The following is a 26,570-nucleotide window of genomic DNA, read 5'->3' on the forward strand; positions in this document are numbered from 1 at the left end:
AAACAATTACCATCATGACAATAAAAACCACCACAGGGGTAAGGAAATTCCACTATAGCAAATGAGACCCTTCCAGAATTTGTCAGTTTGCACCGTCAATCTTAATACTGCAAAAAATCCATAAAAACTATTTCTATATTGGAAGGAAAATAAAAGCATATTAATACTCCTTGCCATGATGACAGCGATAACTTTGTATTAATGGTTCTGTATATGCTGTCCAACAAAGGAAAGCGGCCAATCCTGTATTCAAGGAAACCATTGCAGTTGTTTAATTTCTGGCATCATGCTCCATAAATGTATCTACATGGAAATTTGAAAAATATTATCAAACATGTCCCTGAGTGATATCTTCCAGCACAATGAATTCAATACTCCTCGTTTATTTTTCTAGTTGGATATACAGAAATCACTGATTTGGGGTTAAAAAGCTAATCGACATGACCGTGAGGCTGGCAATATTCTGGAATCTTTTCAAACATTAACGGCGATGAAGCTGCAAAAAATATCAAGATGAGCCACTAGACAGAGATGTCAGGAAACAGGTCAGTGATTCTTCCCTCACCTCCTCTCCTGAGAATGAAAGGAGTGCAGGAGACACCAGCCCTTGTGGGAAGGCGCTCAGTGGAGAAGCCCTGTGCCGGGCACCAAAGCCACAGATGGGTGGCCATGAATGAATGAATGAATAAACCCTCCTAGAGTTAGAGTGCATGTTGGGAGCCAGGCATTGCGCTGGGTACTCTATTATCTCAGAATGTCCTCCCTACAACTCTGTGCGGCAGGTATTATCCCAGTTGTACTAAATGAAGAAATGATGGCTCCCACAGTCAAAGAGGTAAAATTCAAGTTCAGATCGATTTTTTAAAAAATTCAAATAACAATATTGTATATTATTCTTTTGACAAATATTTATTGTGCACCTATTCTGTGCATACCTCCATCATTGTACTTTTCTTCCTGTCCTGTAATAACTGTCTAACTTCCCAGTCTGATTATATTCCATCACTCCTTAAATTCAGGAGCCAGGGTCTACTTGCTTTTGTATATTCAGTATCTAACACAACGCTTGGCACATACCTAAACACTCAATAATTTATTAGTAAAAAAAAAAAAAGAAAAAAGACTTAAGTTTTATATTTTTGGTTTTTGTTTATTATTCTGTTAGGTAGATAGGTACTAGATCTCAAGGAAAGGCTGATAAAGAAAAGGGCATCCCTCAAAAGATTTTTTGGCATTACTTTATTTGAAGCTTCTTAATGCTAAAAAAAAAAAGTTTATACTAACAGTCGTTTATACTTCATTAGTGCAAGTAGCTTTAATAAGAAAAAACATTCATGCTAATGTTGTGATAGATTGATACAAAACAAATAAGGGGAAATGTGGGTGGGGAGGGAGAAAAGGCATTCTATTATGATAAGAAAAATAACGAGAAATGAAAGAGACTTGACAAAAAATCGTTAATGTGCTGTTAACTGAATTCAGAGGATAATAACTCAATATAATATATGACTTTTAAAGTAGCATCTGCCTAGAGTCTGGATTCAACATGCTGTAATGCATTATTTATTCACAAATTAGTGCAAAGTTGGCTCTGGTTCCTAAGACATTGTCCAGACTCCCTAGAGTCCTAAGGCTGTATGGCAGGCTAGAGGCTAAAGCTATTTTTAAAGAGTCTCCTTTTCCTCTAAGAAAGAAAAAAAAATTAGATCTACTAGAGTTAGCTGAGGCCAAATTAGTTAAAAGAAGGGAAAAAAGAACAGGACAAACAAGCTGCTTTCCACTCATTAGCACAGTTGTCATTCTTTAAAGCCCCCATTCTTTATTTTAAAATGTCCGTGAATTCCAAAGACCATAATTTAGAAAGACATCTGCAGCTAAAGGTGGCTACAAGAGGAATAAAAATGAAAAGATCTACTCAGATACCCTAGACGTCACTTAGTTCATCCTTCTTTAAGTCTGATTTAGAGGCCAAATGTGATCTGCCCATAGGCCCAGTGAGTTCTTATAGAAATTGGAAGAAAGTTTCTCTTCTCTTCTGCCCCCTGCCTTTCTCATCTGTTTCTTACTGATCTCCACAGGCCCAAGCTTGAGGGTACAGGGTCCCTTTACTGACATGACATCAGCTAGGAGACACATTAAACTTAAGCCTGATAAGAAAGGTCACTTTCTTTGTCACCCTCTTCTGGCTCCTGTCCCAGTGTTACTCAGTGCTCCCTTGCCTCTTTCTCATCTATCCTACAACCAGAATAAACAGCGAATGAAAATTAACATTCTTTAGACAGAAGGAAGTTAGAGCTGACTCAAATATTGCCCTCTGGGAAACCTTCCCTGAACAGTCTCATGCCCTCTACTTCACACACTGATTTACAACTCCCCTTAATACTTTCTTTGCACCAGATGAATATCTCTAGTAATGAACTTACAACACTATACAAGAATTTCTGGTTCATTCACCTCACTCTCATAAGCTTCTTGGAAGCAGGGACAATGTTTTATTCATCTTTGTATCTTGAGCATTTAGCACAACTCTTGGAAAGCTAGTATGAGATAATAGTTAAGAGCTGAATCTAGGGGCCTCCTGCCCAGAATCGAATCTCAGCTCTTCCTTTATTATGTGTCAGACCATGGGCAAGTTACTCAACCTCTTTGTGCCTCCGTATCCTCATTTGTTAAATGTGGATAATTATAATACCAACCTCTAGCGTTGTGAAGATTAAATGAAATAATGTACATAAAGCACTTAGAATAGTGCCTGGCTCATGGTAAACTCTCAATAAATGTTGGCTAGTATTTTTATTATGTAATATGTATTCAAACTTTTGTAAAAACACTGAACTACTAGAGACCTACATCCACAGACTGCTGCAGCTAGCAGAGTATGTATCGATTAAACACTAATAATCTGCAATCATCATCTTTCATAATACTTCTTTACTGCATTGCATTCAACTCTATTCTAAGTTAAATAGTCTGCTGTGTGTTCAACTAAAATTATCGCTGCATTCTGAATTCTAAATCATTAACCCATGAACTTTTGATACATTGATACATAGCTCATTCATAAGTCAAGAAGCACCTATGTTCGACTTAGGGATGGTTGATAAGACTATTTGAATGACAGACTGAGAAAAAATTTCCACTGGAGAAAGATAAAATCTTCATGACTTATTTATGAGCTACTTTTTCTTGTGGCCAGTTTAAAATTAACTTAGAATGTAAAGTTAGATATTTGATGGTAGGAAAATCCTGGAGATTGCCAAGTATTTCAAAGGTGTCACTAACATATCATTGACTTTGCAATTGCAAAGAAAAATATCAATCTCTAACAGTTTTCTGCTCTTTAATGATCAGTCTGGAAGGTCAGATTCAGAAGTGCCAATCGATGCCTTTTAAAAACCATGTCTATATCAATATTTTAAGCAACGAAGTATCACTCTGAAAACTTTTTCCTTCATTCTTCCAAAGATATGAAACAAACAAGCACTGTTTTGTATACATTTTACAGAATAATTATCAAGATTACATTTGTAACATCAAAAGAGCTTTTATATCACTATGGACAGTCTGAATATAGTATTTTCAGTTTGATTCTATAGCCAGAGAATCTCTAACTCACAAATAATAGCGAACCTGAGCTAGAGGATGTAAAGGGATTTGCAAGAATCTAAATCAGACTTTGTCTTTGGATTTTACACTTCCCCCTCTTAAGCTAACTGACCCTGAGAGCTAACTTGGTCTCATCAGGGCAAGATATTGGACCTACCTCACGATGAGTGGTACAGAGAGAAAATATAATTAGCTGTAAAAACTACTGACATCAACTTATGGGTGACTGACTTATAAGGAATTGTTGAAGAAAATTAAATTTTTATTGTATTGTTTTTTATATATTTCTATTTTTAAAAGTAATGATTATTTCTTAAAACATCCCTTAGTGTCTTAAGCAAAGAAAGACTACTAGATTGGATGGATCATTTTACTGATCCAATTTGTTAATTTTTATAGGATAAACCAATATCTGGATTTAAGAAATAAGTAAAGAGATAAAAATAAAGAACTCGAAAGAAGCAAGAAAAAATATTTTATATGGTGAAAGTAATATATTCCTGTTACTTTTTTTTTTTTACATTTGGGAAAATAATGCTTGCTATGGCCTTTCCTTGTCAGAGTTTGACAAAGATAAAACAGTCCATGTTGACTAAATACTTTAAATTTTTTAGAAAAAAATGAACTCATGAAACAATTATTATTGTAACCAAACATTAAACTTACAATTTTTTTATAGTGAGGATTGTTATCTTAAAAGGTTTTCTTTTAAGTACATATTTGGCTCCTTAAGTTATAAATACCTAAAAGAGACAAATATTCTTTAATAACCCTTTTAATGATTTTTGGAGAATTCAAGCTGAAAACATCTAAGGACAGAATACGAAACTATAGATCTATCACTATCAGCACTCCTCTTTACAGAGGCAAAAGTGGAAGAATAAAATTTAAGGAAATCCCACTGAACATATTTAATGTTGGTTTTGAAATTTAATTAAATCGAAAGTCAGTCAACTTCCATCTCTGAGTTTAAATAATGAGTCAGTTTCCCAGAAAACAAAACAAAAAAACAAAACAAAACAAAAACCCTAAAGTGGTTATTAAAATAAAAAGAAATCTGTTTTACCAAGTGTTCTAGTTCTATAGAGTGGAAAGTCTTTTTGTCTTCTGGTTTCCTTTCCCACAATCGTTTGGCCAGGAAAAGGGCTGAGGTGGTTTCTTTTCTTTTTTTTTTTTTTTTAAGATTTTATTGGGGAATTGAGGGAGGGGAACAGCGCTGGGGAATCAGGGGAAGGGGAACAAACAAGTTGCTGTCCTTTTGTTCCTTAGTCTAGTTGTGGAGGACGTCGCTTCGCTGGCCCATGTTGGTATCGTGATCATTGTGCTCTTCCCGGGTGAGGCAGATCGGTTGCCGGCCTCTGGATGGCCACTCATGGCAGCTCTTGGCAGCTCACACTGGCTGCTGGCCGCTCATGCTGGCTGCCAGCCACACACGGTAGCTTATGGCAACCCACTGCAGCTTCACTGCAGCCTACACTGTCGCTGGCGACTCACGGCAGCCCAGCTCCAGGTTGAGCTGTTGTTCACCATCTTAGCTGTAGAGGGCAGTGTCACTGGCCCTCATGTGGGATCTGAACCAGGGCCCTGGTGCTCAGAGCTGGTGTCCCAAGCCAGCTCTTAACCAATGCGCCACTCGGCTGGCCCCTGAGGTGATTTCTTTCTTTCTTTTTTTTTTTTTTTAGCTGAGCCATCCTGGTACCTGTTGGCAGCTCAGCGGCTGCTCAGCTCGGGCTGGACTCGAACCGCTGTTGCTCAGAGCTCAAACTCTTGAGCGAGCTCTTAACCAACTGAGCCACTCGGCCGGCCCTGATTTCTTAATATGGCCCTCTGCATCAGGACAAGATTTCATTCTACTTGAGCACTTTAAAGAGATGAGTACAAAAATGTCAGCTTAACGATGTAAAGAGTAGGTGATTCTGGAATTTCCATAGGCACTTTTTATCATGTAGTTCTAGTTTTAAGTTTTTAAAAAATTCCTTAATATTTAACTTAACCTTCTTTTTTCTTTGCTCTACTTTTTATTGACAGATGAGAATAATTAGCGTAGTTCTTTGTTTCCCTTTTACCTTTCTTCCTGATTGAACAAATCTAGTTAACTTCAATATTTTTTTCTTGAAGACTGGCAGTGTAAGACAGTCACTGTTATTCTTTGAACTATATCTAATTTGCTTTCAGATAATTGATAGTCATGCCTTTTTAAAATGTGATAATCTGATTGGTTATGCAACAAACATATGAACCCCAAAACTTATAAAAAAGATCATGCTACAGACTGATATTGTTAGATGATACTATTTCAGTTCCCTTGTTATATATTCTAGAGTTGGCTTCTTTCTTCTTGTATAAATTATTTTTTTCTTTTCTTTGACATGACATTTTTATGACATTTTCCCCTCCCCCCAAGTTAAAATTAATCATAATCTTTCAAAGAGTTCTCTATTACCTTTCATTTTTGACTGACATCTTATTTGTGGTAGTCTTCAAGAAATCAATGAACATATTAACTGGAATTAGACTTGGTGCCTGTCTCCAAGGAACTCGACTCAAGAGTTTTTGGTAGTCTTAGATGGAATTTTTAATAACTTCAGAAGGTATTAAAAAAACAACAACTGTGTATTCTTAAGTCATTCCTTCAAACCCATGTTTCTGAGTTCCCAAATACAGAAATAAGGGTAAAATAAAACAAATCTGACCAGAATTAAGAGCATTAAAATAGTAAAAGAAAAAAATCTAACAAGCTAATGATTCTTATGAAAAGAAATTAAATGGCTAATTTAGGTAATATCTTGTAAACACAAAAGAACAGTATATTTCACATCATAGATTACATAAATGCCTAACCACTGTGCCATACACCTGAAACTAATATAAAATAATATTGAATGTCAACTATAATTATATCTATATCTATAGTCATGGGATAAAGTACAGCATAGGGAATATAGTCAATGGTATTGTCATAGCTATGTATGGTGTCAGAGGGGTAAGAGACTTGGAGGGATTATCACTTTGTGAGGGGTGTAAATGTCTAATCATTATGTTGTTTTGTATGCCTGAAACTGATAATAAAATTATTACAAAAAAAAAACCCCAGTATATTTCTTCTTAGTCATAACACAATTTGAGGGGCAAAGGAACTAGGAAAAGATGGTGCTGAAGAAGGTAAACTATAGATATTCAAGAAATTTGGTCTTTTTCTGTTTTAAAATTCAGAACATTTTGTTTTTCTTTAGAGCTCCAAATAAGTCACACACAGAAACCTCATCTCAGACTAAAAGCGATACCAATCAGATAAAGAACAGAAAATAATTCATTCTAAAGGACCGAGTTGGAATCCTGGCTCTACCATTTCATAGCTCTGTGACTTTTATCTTCCGGTTTCTGTGTCTGTGACATGGGTATAATACCACTGAAACCAATAGGGTCGGCAAGAATTAAAACAAAGAAAGCATGTAATATACATAAATTGCCTGGCTCATAGTAGGCGCTCAGCAAATGTTCATGGACTTCTCCCTCTTTCCTGACCCCTCTGGAAATTAAATCCGACAGATAAATAGCATTCTCTTCACTCTCAAGGCTATGGTGAGAAAAAGATAGAAATGACTATATGGAACAATAAATCTCCTTGATCTGAAATTTTAAAGTAGATAATTAAAGAAGTAAAACCAGTGAGAAAATGATAGAATTATTGTATCAAACCCATATGAAAGTTACTATTAATCATTTCTATTTTCTTCTTGGCTGTGATGATGACATTATATTTTGTGCTTAATGAGCGGAGAAATTATCCAAACTTTGAAAAGTAAAATTAAAAGTGTTTCATAAAAAACAAAAATTGCTCTATTTTCCAGATGTTTTATGAGAAAGCTATTTCAAAATGAAAGTACGGTCTTTTGGGCATTCATCTGAGAAGACCTGTTTAAGTGCATATCATCGACCATCCTATGTGGCAGAGGGTATGAAAGACAAGGTGAAAGAATGCTTATTAAAGGCATAGGACATGCCAGGTAGTGTTAGGCATACACCGCCGTATTAGTGTGCTAAGGCTGCCATAACAAAATATCACCAAATGGGTGACGTAAACATTTACTTTTTCACAGTTCTGGAGGCTGGAAGTCCAAGAGCAAGGTACAGGCAGAGTTGATTTCCTCTGAGGCCTCTCTCCTTGGCTTGTATAATATAGTTGGCTGCCCTCTTGCTGTCTCCTCACATGGTTGTCCCTCTGTGCATGCACACACCTGGTGTCTCATTGTGGGTCCTAATTTTCTCTTCTTATAAAGATACCAGTCATATTGGATTACCGCCCACCCTAACGGTCTCATTCTAACTTAACCACCTCTTTAAAGTTCCTATCTCCAGGTATAGTCACATTCTGAGGTACTGGGGGTTAGGGCTTCAACATAAGAATTATGGGGGACACAATTCAGCCCATAAGAAACATCATCTCATGTAAACATCACTCTGCTTTACAAAGGAAGAGTTAGGTTCTGAGAGAATAAATAAATCATCAAATGTCACTTAGCCAGTAAGTGGTAGAAACAAAATTTTAACCAAGTTTCATTATGAGAGCACCAAAGCCTTGGTGCTTTCTGCTATTCACACCTTCTCAAAGAATTATAAATCTAGCTGGGAAAGATAAAATACTGATTCATAAAATTTGAAATACGGATGTTACTGATAAGGAGTCACTTATTCACTGGACTCATGCTATTATATGGAAAGAATGAATTCAGGATTAATAAACATTTATAGAATATTTGTTACATGTAGGCTAGGTTCTTTTCACAAGGGTCCATTGGTTCCTTTACATGAGTAACTGTTGACTGGCAAACAGAAACAGTCTTGGTATGTCTTGGCCCAAAGCCTACAGATGACCCTAAGTCAATGTCAAATACAAGAGGGCTTTCTACCATAAGTATCTTGGATATGACTGTCTATTAGATCTCTTTTGCATTTGGATGTAGGCTATGTGTAGGTACACACGTATAAAATCCCTGATCTGCTCTATACTATTCTATCTCGTTGGCAATCTATACATGTTAGTGGGCTTTCAGCTTGCTATCGTCTCAGGATGAAAGACAGAGTCCCATGTTCAGTGTCCTAAGACTCCTGCTTGTGTGTCCAGGAATGACAGTTAGGCTGGGTTGTGGAGCTGGCACCTGCTCCACACTCTGGATGACCCCTACTGTCGCTTAAAGTTTGTTAAAAGTACAGTTCTAGCTTGTGCTTATTCTCTAACTACATTTTCTGGATCTATACTCTGTGTTAATTTGCAATTATATGACTAATAAATTAAGTAATTTACATCCCAAGATTATGTTATAATGTATTCAAAGACTACTCCAGGTATGCATAGTAGGGGCCAAGGCACATGTCCAGAATCCTAGTACATGCCAACTCTTACACAAAAATTGTTAAACTCCTGAAAGCAGAAAATAAAACTCCCATGTGAAAGATGTCCTCCCTCTACCAGCAGGAAAGAATCAAAGAGAGGCAATTGTGGAAAAATAACTAAAATAAATGGTAGGATTAAAGGAAGATAAGAATTATTTTAGGGGCCGGCCGAGTGGCTTGTTGGTTAAGAGTTGGCTTGGGAAGCCAGCTCTGAGCAGCAGGGCCCCGGTTTGGATCCCACATGGGCCAGTGACTCTGTGCCCTCTACAGTTAAGATGATGAACAACAGCTCAACCTGGAGCTGCGCTGCCGTGAGTCGCTGGTGACGGCATAGGCTGCAGCCCCTGCTGCAGTGGGCTGCCATAAGCTACCATGTGTGGCTGGCAGCCAGCGTGAGCTGCCAGCAGCCACCGTGAGCTGCTGTGAGCCAGCGACCATCCAATGACTGGTGACCGATATGCTCAGCTGGGAAGAGTGCAGTGATAATACCAACATGGGCCAGTGAAGCGACATCCTCCACAACTAGACTGAAGAAAAAAAGGACAGCAACTTGTCTGTTCCCCTTCCCTGATTTTCCAACGCTGTTCCCGCCCCCAATTCCCCAATAAAATATTAAAAAAAAGTATTTTAACAAGGTCTGTTTATACAGATTTCTCTTGACGTTGACTCCCCTTCTCTGGTGTTAAGAGTACAAACTTCAAAAAGGTAAGCTGCCCCTCAAACTCGTATATAAACTCTTAGGCCTAGCCACTTCTTTGGGTCTTCCATTTTCCTATAGGGGTTCTCATGTACATGCAAAATCTGTATTATTTACATATATGTCACTTATTGTAAGGGCTACAAAAGCCTCCTCAAGGAGGCTGAACTGTAGAGATCCATTTGTTTTTTTGTTTTTTCTTTTGAGGTAAATTCTTTGAATATCAATTACACCATTTCCAAAAAACAAGTATAAAAGCACATTTCAAAGTCTGATCTGAGTTTTAGTATTATTCATATTTCTGCTTCTCTTATACAGCATGAATAATTAAGAGTGTTCTTTCCTTGTTTTTAAATTATAGTTGACATACAACAGTGTTCTTATTAAAAATGGAAATTCAGTTGTGATTTTTCAAACTGTCTCAATTAAGTTAAGTGGGATCCCCTCACCTCCACCTCCTGCTGCCTTCTACACAATAAACACAAACCCGGGGATACATGCTCAGGCTGAGAACTGCTCTGACCCGTGCATTTCATTTTCCTAGAGCAGGGTATCCAAAGACAACTAAGAGTTTCGATTCAGACATAATTTGCTTTCAGGCCCAGAACTATCTTACTCCAGGACATTTTCACAGAACATATAACTTCCTACCTGGTGTCAGATTGTAGACCACTGATAAGGTTTCAAAGTAATCAGTTGTGACAGGTGGAGATAGACTGAAAGAATGCTGACAATGCATGGCATCCCACCCGGGTGGCTCTATGTACATATGTAATGGACAGTGTCCTGATCCCCTGAAGTACCAGGAATACTTACCTCTAGTTTCAGAACGTCATGCTGAAGTTTACGCTGAAATTCGAGGAAGTTTTTGATTGTCAGCTTCCCCTTGAGATCAGCTCCAAAAAAGTAGGTTGTGAGGGCTGAGCACAGGCCAGACTTGAGGGTGTTACCAGTTGTAGGACGATCTCTGTGACGCATACCCATGCTAGTTTGGGAGCGAATGATGCTCTGAACCTAAGAGAGAAGCAAACCCCCATCCAGAAAAACATTACAAAAGTGGAAAAACAGAGAAAAGTTAGAACAATAACTACTATTTATTATTTGCCTACACTGTACTACGATTCTTTCTTTTACTGCTCACAACAATCCTAGAGATAAGTCCTAGGATTATACTCGTTTCACAGATGAGGAATGTGAGGCACACAGAGTTAAATAACTTGCTCAAGGTCAAGTAGCTATCAAGTAGCAGAACAAGTCCTCTAACACAGATACCTGACACCTTTAAAACTGGGACTCTTAAAAATCTTTCTCCAGAAAAGAGCATGCATTTGTTTATAGGCACAAAACCTCTCTCACAAAACTAAAATATCATCAGCCTCACAGTAATGCCTTCCATATCACAGGAGATTTTAAACAATTTCACACTTCTCACTGCTGACTCTAGTCGTGATGAGAGACAGCATAGCTATAGGCAAATACTTAACAGCTAAGAGACATATTTATTAGAGTGATACACGAAATACAAAGGTGGTATGAAATATTCAATAATTCTCAAGAAAAACATGGGGAATTAGTTCAATCTTTGAGAAGTTTTAAATGAGCTTTTTGAGAAATGATAACTTTTGGGACTAGCAACTAGATAAAGAACTTTTTGAGGCAAGACTGCCATTGCTATAATTTTGTTTTCACTAGTTCCTACACTCTTTTTTACCTCTTTACAAGCGAAAAAACAAACAAACAAACTCCAAACCAGCTACTTGAAATAATTAAAATTGGGATATAATTTTAATTATAAGAGTAAATAATAAAAGTACCTTATATAAGTAAACAATACATATATAGTCTTATATAGTGGGTGATGCTTAAATTGGCAAATTAGAAAAGTGAAATACTTAGAAACTTAAGATTTGTAACAACAAATTTACCTTGGTTAAATGTCTTTCATTTATTATCTATAACCATAAAAAAGATTTATTTAAGACAATTTAAAAGCCTCTGGCTCGATAAAATGTGGAACAATATAATGGAAAGACACTAGATGGGAAGTCAGGAAATGTGGGGTCTGACTGTGCTGCTCTGTGGCGAAAGCCAGATTTACGCAAGTCATTTAACCTCTTAGAGCCTTACTTTTCTCATTGGAAAAGTCCACAGAGTACATTATTTTGAAGTCTCCTTATACATCTAGGTCAGTATCATAAATGCTTTTGATTATGATTTTTTGTGGGCTTATGTTTTACCATGTAAATAAGATTCGTTGACATTTGTTTCTCATGCACACGAAAACTTGAAAGACAGCTGTACAACAAACAACCCAATTCAAAACTGGGCAGAGGACATGAAGAGACATTTCTCTAAAGAGGACATATAGATGGCTAACAGATCTCTGAAAAGATGCTCAACATCACTGATCATTAAAGAAATGCAAATAAAAACCACAATGAGATACCACCTCACTCCGGTCAGAATGGCTATCATCAATAAATCAACAAAAAACAAGTGCTGGCGAGGTTGTGGAGAAAAGGGAACCCTCATGCACTGTTGGTGGGATTGCAAATTGGTGCAGCCACTATGGAAAATGGTTTGGAGTTTCCTCAAAAAATTAAAAATAGAACTACCTTATGACCTGGCAATTCCACTCCTGGATTCTTATCCAAAAAAATCCAAAACACTAATTCAAAAAAATATATGCCCTCTTATATTTATTGCAGTGTTATTCACAATAGCCAAGATATGGGAACAACCAAAATGCTCATCAATAGATGATTGGATAAAGAAATTGTGGTACATTTATACAATGGAGTATTACTCTCCATAAAAAAGAATGAGGACCGGCCAAGTGGCTCAGTTGGTTAAGAGCACGAGCTCTGAGCAACGGGGTTGCTAGTTCAATTCCCACATGGGCCACTGAGCTGCGCCCGAGCTGAGCTGCGAACAGGTGGCAGGATAGCTCAGCTGGTGAGAGCACGTGTTCCTAACAACAAGGTTTCTGGTTCGACTCCCGCATGCGATTGTGGCTTAAGATTGAACACGGCATCTTGAGCCGAGCGGCCGCAAGCTCCCAATGGGTGGCCGGATGGCGACTGGACTTGGAGCTGAGCTAGCTGCACCCTCCATAACTAAGACTGAAGGACAACAACTTGGCTGGTCCCCTTTCCCAATTCCCCAATAAAATCTTAAAATAAATAAATAAATAAATAAATAAATAAATAAATAAATAAATAAATAAATCTTACCATTTGCAACAACATGGATGGACACAGTGAATATTATGCTAAGTGAAATAAGTCAGACTCAGAATGACAGATATCATATGATCTCACTTATATGTGGAATCTAAAGAACAGAATAAACAAGCAAACAAAACAGAAATAGACTCAGAAATATAGAAAAAAAAAACTATCTTTTTTTCACCACAGCTTTGAGAGTGAAGAGAACACTATTTATTTGTTGGATAGTACAAACTGGTAGTCACAAAATAGGCACGGAGATGTGAAATACAGTATGGGGAATATAATCAATAATACTGTATAGATTATGTAGGGTGCCAGATGGGTACTAGACTTATTGGGGAAATCACTTCATAGACTGTGTACATGCCTGAGCACTGTGCTATAAACGTGAAGCTGATGTAGAATAATAATGAATGTCAACTATACTTAAATATATATACATGGTCACGGGATGTAAAGAACAGCATAGGGAATATAGTCAATGGTATAGTAACAGCTGTATACGATGACAAAGGGGTAGTAGACTGGGAGGGAGTTATCACTTTGTAAGGGGTATAAATGTCTAATCATTATGTTGTTATGTACACCTGAAACTGATTAAAAAAAAAGAAAGAAAAAAAGAAAGAAAGAAAGCCAGGTATATAATGGACTTTTAAATTATTTAAGTTGAAGTTTTTTAGACTTTAAGTTGAAATACAAGATGATCAGAAAAATGCTTCTTCTATTTGAAGGCAATATGAAATTCATTTTATATAAGTAGGAGAATTGAAGAATTTTCTAATAGCAGTGAACCACGATTGAGGATTACTGTCAGGACATACCATGATTTAAACTTTGCCTGTGGCTATAAATATTACAGTTTACATCCCTCCTATTGTGGAAACTGTATATGTTAGCTTCAAAAGTGTAATGCTGAGGGTGTGTGTATAAATGACTGGGAAAAAATGTTTTTAGGGAAAATTAGCTAATGCTACAGCATCTTCATTAATGATTAGTAATAGCAGTGTCCAGATATTGTCACACTTATGTGTAAACGATTACTAACTGTAAGTGTTCTTTTAAAAACTTTTTAAAAAAGTGTATCACTAGGTTGTGTGTGTGTGTGTGTGTGAGAGAGAGAGAGTTAGAGAGAGAAAGAGAGAGAGAGAGAGAGAGAGAGAGAGAGAGAGAGAGAGAGAGAGAGAGAGAGAGATAAAGATATACTGTTTCCTTAGCATTTCTCAGTTGGGAAATATTTTCTTAAAATATTTTTATTTAGATAACTTGCTAAGGGTATAACATGAGAATCAATCAAAACATGTCAATGAATGCTTACTATATGTTATATGTTGTGGAGAAAATCAAGAGAAATATAAAACATGATCTCGGAATAAAATCTCATTCCTTTTCTTCTGTTTCACATCTGATAACTATCACTTCTCACACTTTGATACTAAAACCACTTATGTCATGGATTGGGTGAATGTAGCCCAAACAGTTAATATTTTTTGCTAGATTAGTTCTGTTTTATGATTTACTATGAAATGGGTTAAAAAAAAAGATTTGAAGAGCTCGCTCAAGAGTTTGAGCTCTGAGCAACAGCAGCTCGAGTCCCAGCCCGAGCTGAGCAGCTGCTGAGTTGCCAACAGGTGGCAGGATGGCTCAGCTAAAAAAAAAAAAGATTTGTGTGATAGAAAGGTAAGAGAAAACTTACTCTTACTATTTACAGTTGACAAATCCTTTTTAGTAATTTATGCTTAAGCATGAGCAAAGTAATTTTAGAAAAAGATGAATGAAAGTAATATTAGCTATTAATCTGCTCATGCAACATTAATTTTGAAGCTACATGATGATGAAATGTGAAACATCCTCATACTGGTTCTGTTTAACTTTTTAAGCGAGACAAATACACTGTCAAGGGAATACCTGTTTACCTGGGAAATCAGAGCAAAGTGTCAACGACTGAAAGCCTAGTGTACTTTCAACTTAATAAATTATTATATTTCCCAAGAAAGTAAAATGTAGAAAGATGGAGAAACTTCTGAGAGTCGTTCACTCATGAGCTGCCTTATAATTATTTTTTTTTTTAAGATTTTTATTGGGGAATTGGGGGAAGGGGAACAGACAAGTTGCTGTCCTTTTGTTCTTCAGTCTAGTTGTGGAGGACATCACTTCACTGGCCCAAGTTGGCACCATCATTGCGCTCTTCCTGAGCGAGGCAGATCAGTCGCCGGATTCTGGACGGCCGCTCATGGTGGCTGCTGGCCACTCACGCTGGCTGCTGGCTACACATGATAGCCCATGGCGACCCACTGCAGCAGGCAGGGGCTGCAGCGTAAGCCGTCGCGGCGACTCACAGCAACCCAAATCCAGGTTGAGCTGTTGTTCAGCATCTTAGCTGTAGAGGGCAGTGTCACTGGCCCTCATATGTGGGATCCGAACCGGGGTCCTCTGGCATCCCAAGCCAGCTCTTAACCAACGCGCGACTTGGCCGGCCTTATAATTACTTTTTGATTTTCTTCTAAAGAGCATTTACATGTGATCAATATTATAAGTTGTATCAGGTTAACAGGCCAGCTATCAAGGGATCACATTAGATGAAATTAGCATTCCCTTCTCTGACGAGTGAACAGAATGGTGAAATGACTGCCCCGTGTCATTCAGCATCTGAGTCATTCAGCATGTCAGGAGCAATGCCAAAAACAATACATATGTGCCCTAAACTAAAATCTAGAGTTTTGTGTCTATAACAGAAGTAGGGAGGTTACAGCAATTTTGCTCCTGAGGAGTACCCTAAGTAATTTCTGAGGCTATTTCTAAACCATTTTTTTTTATGTTTTATTTCTCTTCATCCTTTCCTTCTCCCCCTCTCCCACTTTTGTTTGTTTCTTTTTTCTTTTTTTAAGATTTTTATTGGGGAATTGGGGGAGGGGAACAGTGTTTGGACATTGGGGGAGGGGAACAGTGTTTGGACATTGGGGGAGGGGAACAGTGTTGGGGAATTGGGGAAGGGGAACAGCCAAGTTGTTGTCCTTTAATTTTAGTTTTGGAGGGCGCAGCAAGCTCAGCTCCAAGTCCAGTCACGCCACTCAGCTCAAGGTGCCCTGTTCAATTAGTTGCAGGTGGGCGTAGCCACCATCCCATGCAGGAGTTGAACCGGCAGCCTTGTTAAGAGCACATGCTGTATCCCGAGTCACCCAGGCGGCAGCTCAGCTCAAGGTGCCGAGTTCAGTCTTTTAGTTGTTGGCAGGCATAGCCTACCATCTCGAACAGGCAACCTTGTTGTTAGGAGCATGTGCTCAGCTGAGCCATCCTGTCACCTGTTGGCAGCTAAGCGGCAGCTCAGCTCGGGTGCAGCTCACTGGCCCATGTGGGAATTGAACCGGTGACCCTGTTGCTCTGAGCTCGTACTCTTGAGCAAGCTCTTAACCAACTGAACCACTTGGCCGGCCCCACATTTGTTTCTTTCCTTCCTGATTCTTAGGCCTGTCTGAAGCCCTCTCTTAGCATTTAATTTTAAATAGTCCTTAATCCACTTCTGGTAATAGATGAATAGCTCCTTTCAGGCCAATCCTCCCTGAGATGACAATTATATACCAGGGACAAAATACACCAAACACCTAACTGAAGGCACTAGAGAGTGATCAGGGGCATATATTGAAGGGGAGTTGAGGCTCGGAAGAGGGGGAACAGCCCTGGGTGAGATTCCAACTTTCTACAGCTCCCAACCTGAAGGAAGTTTGCATCAGAAGGATTGGTGCCCTCAGTTTTTCTGGCTTGAAAAACCAGAGGACAGATTTTGGGGCAACTGCAGCCACTGAAAAGAAGAAATCCTACAAAGGAGAAATCCAAAGAGGGGAGCCCCAAATTCCATACATAAATTCCACACAAATCCAGTTGAGCTAAAAGCCTGCTAAAACACAAATATTCTTCAGGTGACTATTACCAAATCTAGAGTCTATGATATGTCATTTATAATATCCAGACTACAATCCATAATTACTTGACATCTGAAGAAATGGGAAAATTTGGCTCAATCTCAAGAGAAAAGGCAATCAATGGAGATCAATCTCTAGAGCACCCAGATGTTGGAAATTAGCAGACAAGGATTTTAAAGTGGTTATGATGATAGTACTCAAGTATATAAAATATGGAAAAGATGGGACACTTCAGATGGGAAAGAAAACATCAAAAATGAAAAGTTCTAGAACTGAAAAATGCAACATCTGAAATTTAGTGGATTGTTTAACAGCAGAGATGCTATGATGGAAGAGTCAGTGAACATGAAGACAAATCAATAGAAATTATACAGTCTGAAAAGTAGAGAGAAAAGATTGAAAAAATAAATAAACAGAGCTTCAGAGATTTGTGAGACAATGGTCTAACATTTGTGTTACTGGAGTCCCAGAACGACAAGTGAGAGAGAATAGGGTCAAACAAAAAGAAATTTTAAGAAATAATAGCAATAAACTTCTCAACTTTGATAAAAACCATAAATTTATAGGTAAATTTATAGATGAGCTATTTGCTCATTAAATACCAAGAAAGATAAGTACAAAGAAAACCACACTGAAACACCTCATAATCAAATTTCTAGAAATCAAAGATAAAGAGAAAATCTGGAAAGCAGAGAGGGAAAAACAGTATATTACATAGAGGGGAACAATGATTCAAATAACAAGTGACATTCATCAAAACGAATCAGAAGTTGTGAAGCAATAACTGGGAATGTTACATCTATATCTAGAACTCTGCATGTAGAATTTCCTTCCAAAAATAATGATGACATAAATTAATTAATCACTGACAGATGTGAACTACAAGAAATGCTAAAGAAAGTTTTTCCAACTGAAGGGAAATGATAACAGATGGAAACTAGGATTTTCAGGAAGGAATGAAAGGCTTCAGAAATGGTAAATATGTGAGTAAACATAACAGACTATTTTTTCTCTTATTTTCTTAAAAATACATGTTAGTAAAGTGAAAATTATAATGTATTATGGGGTTTATAATATACAGTAGTTCCTCCTTATCTGTAGTTTTGTGTTCCGTGGTTTCAGTTATCCACGGTCAACCATGGGCTAGAAATATTAAATGAAAAATTCCAGAAATACAAAACTCGTAAGTTTTAAATTGTGGTCCGATTTGTGTAGTGTGATGAAATCTCTCGCTGGCCTGCTCCGTCCCACTTGGGATGTGAGTCATCCCTATGCTGAGCATCTCCCCATTATATACACTCCCCACTCAGTAGCCATCTTGGTTATCAGATTGACTGACCCAGTCTCACAGTGTTTCTGTTCAAATTATCCTTATTTTACTGAATGATGGCTCCAAAGCACAAGAGTAGTGATGCTGACAATTTGGATATGCCAAAGAGAAGTCACGCAGCATACGTATGTTCAGGAAAAAAACATATTAATAATATTAATAATAGTATATCTAGAGTTCAGCACTACCCAAGGTATCAGGTATCCACTGGTCTTAGAATGCTTCCCCTGTGGATAAGGGAGGATCACCGTATGCAGATTAATACATCGGACAACTATAGCAGAAAAAATGGAGAAGGGGTAAATGGAACTATATGGTTGCAAAGTTTCTACATTTTATGGGAAGTAGTATAATACTAATTATAAGTTGATTGTGTACATTTTAGAATGTATAATGGACATAGGGTACGAATTTGAATAAATGTCTCTAGGTATTTTGAAACATTTATCTTTGTGCATTTCTTATTTTAAAGATATACTGTACCTGACACTCCCTCTCATTTCCTTTTTATCCTTTCCCTCATTTTGAATACAAAAATGTTGTCTTCTTACATAGATTTTTTTTCCTGTTTTGAAACCACTTCTGAGAATCATAATAATTGTATTTGGGGAGGTACCATGGTGCTCCAATGACAGGAGTTTTATTTTGGAACTGTAATCTCCTCCTAGGATTCAGAAGAAACTGTATATATCTTTGCTGGAACCTACTATAGTCAAAGGCATAGTAGCATTTTTCCTTCTCCTATAGAAATCCTTCCAGAACATGTCATTCATCCTGTATTCTGGAACCGCCTGGCACAAAGAAGCTGTCTGATAAATGTTGACTGAACATATGACTGAATATCTATAACTTAGCCTTTCAGCATTATGGTCTAACTCATGTCGGGAAATCAGAGCAAATCTTGACATTAATCATATGTTCAAATAATTCCTTACATTTGGAGTGAAAAACAAATAAAAACCCCACCTGTAAAAAGTATGAATAATTTTGAAAAATGACACATTACATACTTTAAAAATTGGATAGCATCTGAATACACTGACCAAGGCCAAAATAACTCCAAGGCACATGAACGTGGGTTAAATATTAATGTATTTAAAGGGACTGTCTCCAGGACAACTTGCCTGTTCAAACTCCTCCATGTCTACTTCTCCATCTCCATTCAAGTCAAACATTTTGAAGGCAATTTCAAAATTTCTTTGAGGAGCTGCAAGTACAAAGAAGAAAGGAAGTATAAGAGGGAAGGAAGAAGGGAGAGAGGGTGAAAAAGAAAAATAATTAGCTGGCATTGACCAAAAATAAAAAAATCAGTCCTTTAAGAAAATCAGTTAAACACTAAAATGTAATATCAAGTCACAGAATACTACTATATTTATCTAGACCAATCTTTTAGCAATACTCCTGAAAAGCAAGAGATTTTACCATGGCCAGTAAAGACAGCACTTGTCTTATCTTTGTGTTTCAACACTCTTAAATATATCAGCTTTGCTCTCTTAGACACCATCCTTTTAGTTGTATAATACTAATGTTATTGCTCTGTTACTTAAATACAGTATTATTTACCTGGGCATGAAAGTCTGTCTGGGGTGAGATATTACTGCTACAAAGTTGAAATTCTAAAAAGATATACTATACATATACTCTCTCCCACTTCCTTTCACCCCTTTCCTCATTTTGAATACAAAAATGTTGTCTCCATTCAAGTCAAACAGTGTTTGTCTTGCTTTTAAAAAACAAGTCAGCTTTCTACTTTGTTCTTTCTAGTCTCTCCCTTTTAAGTACAGTCAGGAGTTCAGTGGATGTCATTCTGCCAACAGGTTATCTATACTAATTTGCTCATTATCACTGGAGCTCTGGTAAGGTAGAAAAGCATACTGCTAGCTACTCAGCCTCCTGTTTCAACCATGTTAGCTAGGTACACAAGTTACTGAGTTAAGTATACTTAAATGTTTAAATTAAGCTGAAATTTAAAATATAAAGTGAAAAATGCAAAGTTTGAGAAGATGGTATATTTTCTTTCCCTGAAGTGAATGATGAAAGCTCTTTAAGACTTCCTTATTCCTAGATCAATCAAAACATAATTAATATACTTGTGCATTAGAATGAAATATAAATGTAACAGCCTTCCTTCCTTACCATGCCAAATGTTCTGATAAAGAAAACAAAGTAGTTTATTTCCTTCCTTTGGTGAGAGAATAAACCAAAATAAAATAACCTAATACAAATGCATTAAATTTTCAGCTACTATAACTTTTTCTAAAAGAAATTTGAAAGATTATATGTAGACAAAAAAGGGGGCTTAGTACATTATGCATAGTTGTAGCAAGTCCATATTCCCATCTTGCTCATGAATTTGTCAACAACAAATTGACCATCTAGGCTTAAATTACACTTTCAGTTAGCTAGCCAGCTAGGCTGGTGTGCTCCTGGTTTTTAGTTGCATGGGAAAATCATGTGCCTGTCGGCTTCCGATTGCCTGCCTCACTTGATAATGGCTTCCAACAGGTTTGGTCTTCTTTAGGCCCCAAGTGCAATTGCTGACAAGGATGCAGCTAGGGGAATTAGATTTTTGTATATTTATTGCCACTCTTAAATTTTTCTACCTGTCTGGATGCTATCTTTTACTGAAGAGTTACTATGTGCCAAGCACTGAGGTGAATAACTTAAAGCTGTTGATTATCTGATATTACACTCTCAATCTTGAAAGCTTTTATTTATTTTTTTTCAGTAATTTATTTATTTTTATTGTGAAATAAACATTTTTTAGAATTAGTTTCAGCTCTACAACATAGTTACACTTTTTACCCCTCAAAGTGACATTTCTTTATTTTTTAAACAAAGGAAGAAATTGGGGCTCAAAACCATGAAGCGACTAGCTTAAAATCACACAGCTAATATGTGACAGAACCAGTCAATGCTGACTCCAAAGTCCATAAACTTTATACTCCATGGCCTCCAATATGAAGACAGTGGTACTTTCAATAATAAACACATAATCTTTACTCAGGTATGTTCTGGCCTAGAAACACAACAACAAAACATGACTCACTGGTTACATCAGTCTCTGCAATAGCTGAGAGCTCCAAGTTGTTCATCTCATAGACAAAACTGATATCAATGAAACACTGCATATGCTGTTCTCAGTAGTGTAGATTTGGCCACACTAGCTGGAGACCCACAGGCAACATCAGATTCTCAGTTAGGTTTGTCAAGTGTTTTTAAAAATTCTGAATATGAATTTCTTTGGACAGGAATATACTCTCCTATTCTCCCCTATTGCCTCACACTTGACCCATTTCACTCGTATACATTATTTGTTTAATCCTTGTAGATAGTTGAGATTGTAACAACTGCAAACCATACGAAGCCACTGAAAGTTTTCAGTAGAGAAGTGACACAATCAAACAGGCATTTATAAAGGGCCTCTCTGGCTACAGTGTGAAGGATGAGTTGGAAAACAAGAACCAGCTTAAGAGAAGATCACTGAAGTTCTTATAAATGATAAAACTGTGAACTGGGGTGATGGCAGTGTGTAATGGAGAGGAGGAAACAAATCTGAAATAACGTAAGGCAGAAATTATGCAACTTAATGATTAATTAGGTGTTATGAGCTGAGAGTAAAAATGGATGACAGTATGACTGGCTTAGGTTACTGGGTAGTTGCACGTAACTAAAAGATAAAAGAGATGGAGGGCTGGCCGAGTGGCGCATTGGTTAAGAGCTGGCTTGGGACGCCAGAGGTCCCCGGTTTGGATCCCACATATGAGGGCCAGTGACACTGCCCTCTACAGCTAAGATGCTGAACAACAGCTCAACCTGGAGCTGGGCTGCTGTGAGTCGCCGGTGACTGTGTAGGCTGCAGCCCCTGTGGCAGTAGGTTGCCATGGGCTACCGTGTGTAGCCAGCAGCCAGCGTGAGCGGCCAGCAGCCGTCCAGAAGCCGGCGACTGATCTGCCTCACTCGGAAGAACGCAATGATGGTGCCAACTTGGGCCAGTGAAGCAACGTCCTCCACAACTAGACTGAAGACCAAAACAACAGCAATTTGTCTGTTCCCCTTCCCCAATTCCCCAGCACTGTTCCCATTCCCCCAATTCCCCAATAAAAATCTTAAAAAAAAAAAAGAGATGGAAAAGGTTTGAGAAATAAAATGGGTTCAGCTAGGACCTGCTGAATTCAAGGGGTCAATAGCATATTCAGATGAAAATGTTCAGGAGATAGTTAGAAATATGGATCAAGAGCTTAGACAAGAGGTGCTAAAGCTGGGAGTCATTAGCGTAAAGGTGGTTAGTTTGCAAAGAGCCTGAAATGAAGTTGCCCCCAGAGAACTGAGCGATGAAGATAAGAGTGAAGAAAGGGTAGAATGCAGTTGAAAGAAAAGAGAAAGGAAGCAGTGACAGAAGAGGTGGCATCACAGCAGCAAGAGGAACACAGTCCAAATAAATAGAAATAGGGGGAAATTTGACAAGAGCCAGTCCATATGTTGCCACAGATGAATTAAAGCAGCATTTTCATTCCCTATCTCCACTGATGACAGAGGTTACATAGAATGCTTAACATTTTAACTTTACTGTAACCTTTTATTCTTACAGTCCTGTGAATTCTGTAAAGGCATGTGCCCAGGTCATTTAAATGACTGAATGAGTCATTATGCCTTAAACTGTTTTTTGGTAGTACTGATGGAATAAACAGACAAAAAAAAATTAGATTCTATACAAGTTTCTTATTTTCTGTTGGTTTGATTCTCCTACCACACCTACCTGCACCATTCCTGTTTTAAAGGGATGTTGTGGGACAAATGAGGTAACTAATATGCAATATCAGAGAGCTCTGAATTAGAAAAAAAGTTTAGACTGTAGTAAACCTCTCATCAATGATGAACCTGCCCACTGAATTTGTAAGCATGAACACATGCCTCTGATTATTTCTGAGAAGGTGGTCACCACTTCTGAGGTCTAATCATTGTTGGCCATATTAATTGAGTTTTTTTTTCTCATGTAGAGCCCAAATCTAATCCAGCTTAGCTCCTACAAATTGTCACAGTGTAATTTTCTAGAGAAATAAAAATACATCTGTTTCCTCACCATTTGATAGTCCTCTGAATCCATAAAGATATATTACCATGTCTCCACTAAGGCTCTCAGAACTTACTCCCAGAACTTCAACATCCTAATAGCCTTCCTCTGGGGTACTTTAGATGGTCAATGCCTCCTTTCAATACAGTATCCTAAATATAGTTAATTATGGAATGAGTTACTCTTTCTAGAAACAACAGGACTGCTTCTTTGCAGACTAATGTTGTAGCATTATTCTTACACGAGGGCTTTAGTATCTTGCTTTCTAACATAACATTAGGCTTAGGGAAAGGGAGAGAAAAACTTACAAGATTAGATTTTTAAAAAGTGCCCCTTCCTCAATTCTTCTGAATTCTCCCAACTATGATGGCTAAGCACAATCTGGAAAAAATCTTTCTACACTTTACACAGAGTGGACAAAAAAGTTCAGTTAGCAGACATTTGGTCCCCTCGAAAACATCCACAGAGACGTGTGGTCCAGTTGACCCATCCACCTCACCCCATGTGCCATTATGAGCTAGGTTACCGAGGTGAGAAGGGCTATGCTGGCAGTACAGCCACAACCAATAAAACATGAGAGTATTTTTTATGTATGAACCCTGTAAACCAAAAGTACAAGTAAACATTCTGGGCTCTTTGAAACCAGGGAAGTTTTCTAAGTGTGGACATTGTGGACAGGACCAAATATCAATGATCTTTTTTCATGAAACTGATGTCTCCATTGGTGTTTTGGACAGGACTAAATGTCCTCCAAGGAAAAGTTCCTATGGTATAATGTGTTATAGTTGTACTCTACCATTTTCTCGGGATGATTTAGCTTCAGAAGGAGGGTGCTACACAAAATGAAAATGTAAGAATTATTTTAAACACACTTAAGCAACAGTAGATCAATTTTCTTTTCTTTGACCTAGTTGCCTTGTAAGTCTGATTTCATTTCTGTTAGTAACTATTTTACAGGTACTCTTAGATAATTTGTTAGCCTTTTCAGCATTTTCTAATAGTTTCAGAAGTACCATATTAACACTATAGCTAATAAAAAGGGCTGAAAATATTTGAAAAACATAAAAGGCTTAAAGAATGATAAAAGATAAGCACAAAGTCAAGAATTACTTCTTTTTATAAAGCTATGTATTTTATATTTAATTTTTATACACAGCTAACTGTATACAAAGGCATATTGATGCGAAATAAGGCATAATGTGAATAATTTCAGCAGCTCAAAAATTTAACTATTATAGTTTCTGTTTTAACTCAGAAGTCCCATAGTCAGGCGAGCCCTCATCTCTGTTTTGTAGAAGTATCTATTCACCAAAATATTCACTATTAATCTTGCCACCTGAAGTCACTGGAGACAAGAGGAATAACTAACTACGGAATCTGCCCCGAAACATGGCAAATAATTATTCCTGAAATTCAAGATCTGGAATGGGAAGAAAAAAAAATCCACATGAACTATAATTGGTTGTAGAAGACATTGTGCTATGAAATAAAGTTAAAAGCAAGTACTTTTTCTGTTGGTTTTGCTAGAATTAGAATTTAAAACACTGTAGTAACTTTTTGACTGTACTACAAATTTTAGTTTCTTACCATTTAGTGATTTAATATGCTCAAAGAAATTTAAATTAATTAGACTGTTTCCTGAATATATTTTCCATGGTTGTGCAGCTGTATGCTGCCATTAAACTGCCTTACAGGGAGACCAAACCATATAATATGAAATAGTGAGCATTCTACCACTTAAAGTATCTAGTTTCTCACATGATGTGCAATTTGAAATGATAAAATGATAAAAATTTTCATTGCTGACTTTTGGAATACAATATCTAGAAAATTTCCTTAGCAGGGAAAAGACACAATAAGGCAATCTCAAATTGCTGAAGTTCATGGTATGTAAATACATCAATTTAGTTCTTCTTAGCTTTGCTCTTTTAATACAGAACAGAAAAAAAAATTCCCCTGGTGAAATAATCAATGCCAAGGATAACGAAAAAGATCTTCAACTATCCAGGAGGAAGAAACATTAGTTAATATAAAGAAGAAAGGCCTAGGTTGTATCATAATTCTGCACAACACCTGAACACTACAGAGCAAGTTCTACAGAATCTTGAGGGAAAACAACTGCAATCTGAGGATTACATAGAAGTGAAGTCAGCATTGACCTATATTAGCAACAGAAGATCGTCTCAGACATGCAAGGACTTTGAAATTGTATAATCACATACACTTCCTAATAAAATTCCACAAAAAATTCCACAAGTCTTGATCGAGGGTTGGTAAATTATGAGCTCTGGCTAGACACTTGTTTATATATTGTCCTGGCTGCTTTTGAGCTACAAGGGCAGAGTTGGGTAGCTGTGAAAGAGACCTTATGGCTTGCAACCCTGAAATACTTACCTTGCCCTTTAAAAAATAAGTTTGTCAACTTCTGGTTGAAGAAATTCCTCAGCCAACAACAACAAAAATCAATCAAAATAAAGAAATAAAGACAAGAAAGATGAGATCAATGAAGAAGTGAGAATAAAATCAGTATGACAGAGTTAAGGGTAAATAATGGTAATTATTACAATGTATCATGGCATTTGGCATTTCCTAAATGTTTATTATGTGTCAGGCACTATATATGAATTATTTAATCCTCCCAACCACTCTGTGACATTGTAGTATAATATCTACCCCGTTAAAAAAGAGGGAACTATAGTATAGTGTGTCCAGGGTCACAGAGCCAGCATTCAAATCCAGGCAATCTACTAAAACATGCACTCTTAGCTATTATACCAAAGTGGTCATAAAATAATGACATATGAGAAATACTCTTTAAGAGAAAATATAGAATGTAAAATTATTTAAAAATAATGACTTGGAATAAAAAAATACCAAATTAGTAAAATTATATAAACTAAGCAGACAGAAGAAAGTGAAAGGAAGAGCTAAATTTCTCAGCTTCCAATAGAAGACATCAAAAGAAGTGAATGACTTCACTCTCGATATAAAAGCCATACCGCCTCCCAATCCCACAGATGTATTCACACACATTTAATTTAATTCAAAGGTTACCACTAATAGGACAGTATTGAAATTACTGGGGCAAAAAACCCAATGAATAAAATAAAAGCTTAAAAGAGAAATAAATACCAAGAAACCACAGAAAACATAATATAAAGTGACAGAAGTAAGGCAAATCAATCAAAACAAAGTTAAATGAACTACACTTCTCTATGAAAAAAATGCTCTCAGACTGAATAAAACTGTTATATATAAGAAATATATAAAAAAATAACATAGAGGGCCGGCCGAGTGGCGCGTTGGTTAAGAGCTGGCTTGG

The 26,570-nt window shown here is 37.2% G+C and overlaps 1 protein-coding gene across 4 annotated transcripts in view; it reads right to left on the minus strand.

Moving 5' to 3' along the window:
* Positions 1–26,570, minus strand: part of MICU1 (mitochondrial calcium uptake 1) — a 216,148-nt gene that overhangs the window by 70,597 nt on the left and 118,981 nt on the right. For all 4 annotated transcript variants that reach the window (XM_019625591.1, XM_019625582.1, XM_019625577.1 and 1 more), the window contains 2 exons: positions 19,299–19,381; positions 10,514–10,711 (listed from right to left, as the gene is read on the minus strand). In XM_019625591.1, the coding sequence (XP_019481136.1) occupies positions 10,514–10,711; positions 19,299–19,381 (281 nt within the window). The remainder of the gene's footprint in view (positions 1–10,513; positions 10,712–19,298; positions 19,382–26,570) is intronic.

This window comes from Hipposideros armiger, unplaced genomic scaffold (assembly GCF_001890085.2).
Source record: "Hipposideros armiger isolate ML-2016 unplaced genomic scaffold, ASM189008v1 scaffold_15, whole genome shotgun sequence".
In the NCBI taxonomy this organism is placed as follows: Eukaryota; Metazoa; Chordata; class Mammalia; order Chiroptera; family Hipposideridae; genus Hipposideros; species Hipposideros armiger.